Source organism: Gavialis gangeticus, unplaced genomic scaffold, assembly GCF_001723915.1.
Source record: "Gavialis gangeticus isolate Ggan-Ray unplaced genomic scaffold, GavGan_comp1, whole genome shotgun sequence".
Classification (NCBI taxonomy): Eukaryota; Metazoa; Chordata; order Crocodylia; family Gavialidae; genus Gavialis; species Gavialis gangeticus.
This window is the reverse complement of record NW_017728992.1, coordinates 119,044,470-119,048,672: the sequence shown is the minus strand read 5'-3', so window position 1 is coordinate 119,048,672 and position 4,203 is coordinate 119,044,470. Positions and strand designations below refer to the sequence as shown.

The following is a 4,203-nucleotide window of genomic DNA, read 5'->3' as shown; positions in this document are numbered from 1 at the left end:
CCCCCCCCCCCCCCCCCCCGGGCGGCACTTGCCCAAAGGCACCCAACTCAGGCGGTCCCAGGGGACACTGTAGCCACGGAAGGAAGAACTGGGTTCCCGCACAGCTCAGGCAGGCAGGCTTTGATTGTGGGGGGGTTAGGCTCACGACTTCTTTTTTTCTTTGGTGGAGCTTGCCTTCCCAGGCTGCCTGCAGAGCCCTTGAGCCGCACAGAGCCTGGTGCTTCACTCTGCAGCTGGAATTAATGTGCAATACACCACTGATGCACACAAACACCAACACCATTAAAGCGGTGCAAAAGCATTTAACCCATTTTAAAGTGTCATGCACACATACCCTAAAACATTACACTTGCTATTCTACATATTTTTGTAGATGCTTAGTGCATTACAAATGGAGTTTTAATCTTGCTCAGTGAGAAGAAAATTATCCTTCCCTCTTTCCTACCAGCAGTGTGTGTGTTTGCTTTGTATTCAGTTGTCTTTATACTGGCTGAAGAACCCCTAGATAGTGCATAAGTTATCCCCTAGGATGTTTCCAAAAAAATAGGAAAGCTTTGGGTAAATGCTTTTGCTCAAGGGTACTTTCATGAAAGCTTCTGTGGTGTTCCACTTTTCCATTCTCCATACTTCCTATGGAGTATTATTACAGCGAAGATTTGTGTGGAGACAACGCTTCAGTGTCCTCAGTTTGTGGAAAGGATCCCTTTTGTCTCCATGCTGTGCCTAACTGCTGACCTTTACTAGAATCAACAAGTGCTGTAACCAAGCTTTGATAACTAATGGAATGATGTAGATCATTGCTAATTGACTGTACCTTCATCAAGGTAGAACTAAAACAATGGTGGTATGAGGGGGGCGGGGAACAACTGAATGTAGGGTTTGCCATTTGCTGCCCAGGATGGCAGACTTGAGTTACTGCATGATCTCTTGACAGTTGTCTTTTGCCCATCGTTTCTGGTTATGAGGTTAAGATCTACTACCCACCCCCCTGCAAATCTTTGAAACATAAACACTGGTTCCACGGTTCATCTTTTTTTGTAAATGTGAGGTAGGCTAATCAGTGTGCTATATCACAGATCACCTTGATTAATGGAACCTAAAGCTAAAACAGAAAAGGAGGTTTACTCATTTGGTGGTAATTCTCACAAATAGTGTTGTGTGACTTGTATTTGGCTCTCTTTAGGTTTCCAGATGGACCTAAATGTACTGAAATGGCTTGTGACCTGCCCAGCTTAGATACATCTTGTCTCTTACTGTTATATTGCTGTGATGGTGGTGAGTGGACACCTCCTGCTCAAAATTTAAGCATTTGGTAATAGTTTATAGGATTGGGGCATTGGATTACTATGAAATTTTTAGAAAAATGTCCAAAAGTTTTTTCGTGAGGTGGTGTTCATTTATAGAAACTTTGGCTAGAGTGTTTCTTGTTGTTTCCACTAGATTTTTCTTAAAGGAACTTAAAAATTAACATACTGTACTATGTTCTGTAATTTTTTTTTAAAGTATCCTGTGTCAAGTGATTCAAGTGGACAACATCCCTTGCTACTCTGGCGGTTTTGTCCCAGTCTCACTCCAGACTAGGGGGTTGCAGTAGTTTAGGAACTCTTCGTAAAGCTTAATAAAGAAAAAGAAATTATTTCAGAGAAACTTTTTTATTAGTTCTTGAAACCACTTCTGTTTTGCTTTCTACAAGCACAGTTGGAAGATGAAATCAAATTTTTCTCTTACTTGACAAGATGGTAAAGGTACTTTTTCTTTTTCTATTGTAGATTATGAAGCTGTCATGCCCTAAAGATACTATAACTTATTTTGTTTTTCTCTCTTTTAAACAGGAGATGATAAGTAGAAATGAATCCTGTACTGCAGGGCAGATCCCTATGTCCTACTTAACCTGCCTGGCTTACGTATTGGAAGAATGGACTGGTGTGGAGTACATTGAGGACTATCTGAATTATGTCGCCTATCTTTTATGGCTGTTTACACCGCTCATAATAGTTTTTCTACTTCCTGGGATTATTCTCCTCTTCCTCTACTTCTCTATTATTTTTCTTTATATTTATAAGAGGAAGAAAGAGTTAAAGGAGGCTTATTCCAATGACTTCTGGGATGGTGCAAAGAAAATGCTAGCAGTTATATGGTATGGACATGCAAGAATATGGCATGGTAAGCAAGATAGAGCTTTTTGTGGGAAGTACTGAAACCTTTGTCACTAGTAACTTAACATGATACCATGTTCAGCTTTCAGCGTTCTCCACTTTCTCTCTTTCCTTGCCAATTCCATGCCACTCTGTGTATGTACTTACACTACTATCCCGTTTTATTTTGAACCTAAAACATGTCATTTCTATCTTTTTCAAATTAATCTTCTTCCATCAGGTGCAACAGAATGGGAGATTCCAGATTGCCCTCGCTTCAGAATCAGACATCTTAATGGAATTTTAAAAATTAATTTTCCTTGTTGGTCTGGTTTTTCAAGGATGCTGAACATTCCAGCTCCAACTGAAATTGATTTTTATAATCAGATATTTCAGTGTTTTAGACCAAAATAAAATGCTCGTTACAGTTTTTTCCCGTTTGTTACTGGGAATTAGATGTTGTTTCCCTTGAAGTTAATTAATTAGACCAAACTAGTTATGTGGTTTTCCAGACTGCACGTCAAAAAAAATATTAAAAGCAGCATCCAAGTCCAGTCCTTTCCCTTCAATTCCCTTTCCTACCTTAACTTGTCACGTTGTAGACCTTACTTCAGAGCCTCACTTTCTCTCCCTTAATTCTAACATTCTTCTAGTATAACAGACAACTGTCAAAATATTTTTAAGGGCTCTATCTACCTTTACAAGTGCATCTTCTAGAAAGATGATCTGAGGAAACAATCTAGCCTTTATTTCTAAGAAAATTTTATATATTCCTAAGCCTTGTTTTTACCACTGTTTAGATCCAACCAAAGATAAAAGAGTTTAAGGAACAATTTACATAAAGATCAAAAGTCATCGTCTTTTGTTCTCTGCCATTCACCAGTCAAAGAAAAGTGAATTTCTAAGGCACTGATAACAAAAAGGTATAGGGCTTGTATCACAAAACTTACAAAGTCAAGGGAATAACTTTGGTATTGATTTTGATCCGATGAGTTTTAATAAATTTAGTCTCAGAGTTCAGAAAGGCTACATTTCAAGTAAAGAAATGTGTATTGATTCATATTAAAAAAATGGATTTGCAGATTTGCTTATTTCATCTTTTCAACTTGTTCCTCATAACACACCAGGTTCTGACTTCTCTCCATATGGATAAGATCCTTATCCAGACAGTCATCTTCTGTCTTGGTTTTCTGTAACTCTTCCTTGCTAATCTTTCCAGGCTGGATTTGATTTAAATCAACTTGATTAAAATCGTGATTTAAATGGAAGCTTTGATTTAATCATTATTTTATGCAGAAATTGCATTCTTGTTGTTTTGATATCCTTCATTTAACTTCTTGAAACTATGCACTTTTAGAGAAAGGTAAGGGCTTGACTGTGTACACACAACTCTCAGAGACAATAGGGCTGGTAGGTGGGTAATCAGGTCTCTTATCTCCATATACTGCTGTTAACAGGGATGTTATCTCTGGATACAGCAAATTCTCCTAAAGAAGGGAGTTTGTGTATGCCTAAAGAAGGGAGCTTGTGCCCAAAAGTTTGCAAACAACAATTTTTTCCAACTATTTAGTTGGTCTAATAAAAGACATCACGTCTACCCAAAGAACTTTGTCTGCCTATGATCTCTGGAGACGCAAATCCAGTTTGAAAACTGAAACTAAGTATCACAGAGATACTTAATGGGCTCTTCTAGGCTGAGCCCCGAGTCCCATTGGGTAGAGTGGTTTTCTTTAATCTTTACTAATCTATAAAGGAACTTCTGGGAACCCCATAAGATTGGGCCCCTAATATAGTCCATGGCCTGTTGCGACCTTTTTATAAAACTTCTAAAAATGTTACATGAATATATATTGTCTCAAATAGTATATACTTAGATCTTATTCCATGATGATTTCTTCGAGCTTTAACATATCTTCAATTAAAACTATTTTATATATTTTTTAAAAAAAGCATCCTAACAAAAAATAAAACATACGATTAAAAAAACTGATTAATTTTTTAAAATTCTTTCTGATGTCCTCTCTTTCTGCAGATGTACTTTTGTTATTTCAGAGTGCAACTGTACTGC

General features: G+C 37.6%; 1 protein-coding gene across 2 annotated transcripts in view; it reads left to right on the top strand.

The window, feature by feature from the left end:
- TMEM68 (transmembrane protein 68) overlaps positions 1–4,203 on the top strand; it is a 65,996-nt gene that overhangs the window by 12,851 nt on the left and 48,942 nt on the right. The window contains exons 2-3 of one of the 2 annotated variants that reach the window (XM_019527380.1): positions 1,184–1,275; positions 1,833–2,163. In XM_019527380.1, the coding sequence (XP_019382925.1) occupies positions 1,270–1,275; positions 1,833–2,163 (337 nt within the window). In that variant the 5' untranslated portion in view covers positions 1,184–1,269. The remainder of the gene's footprint in view (positions 1–1,183; positions 1,276–1,832; positions 2,164–4,203) is intronic. The other variant, XM_019527389.1, reaches the window with a different exon arrangement.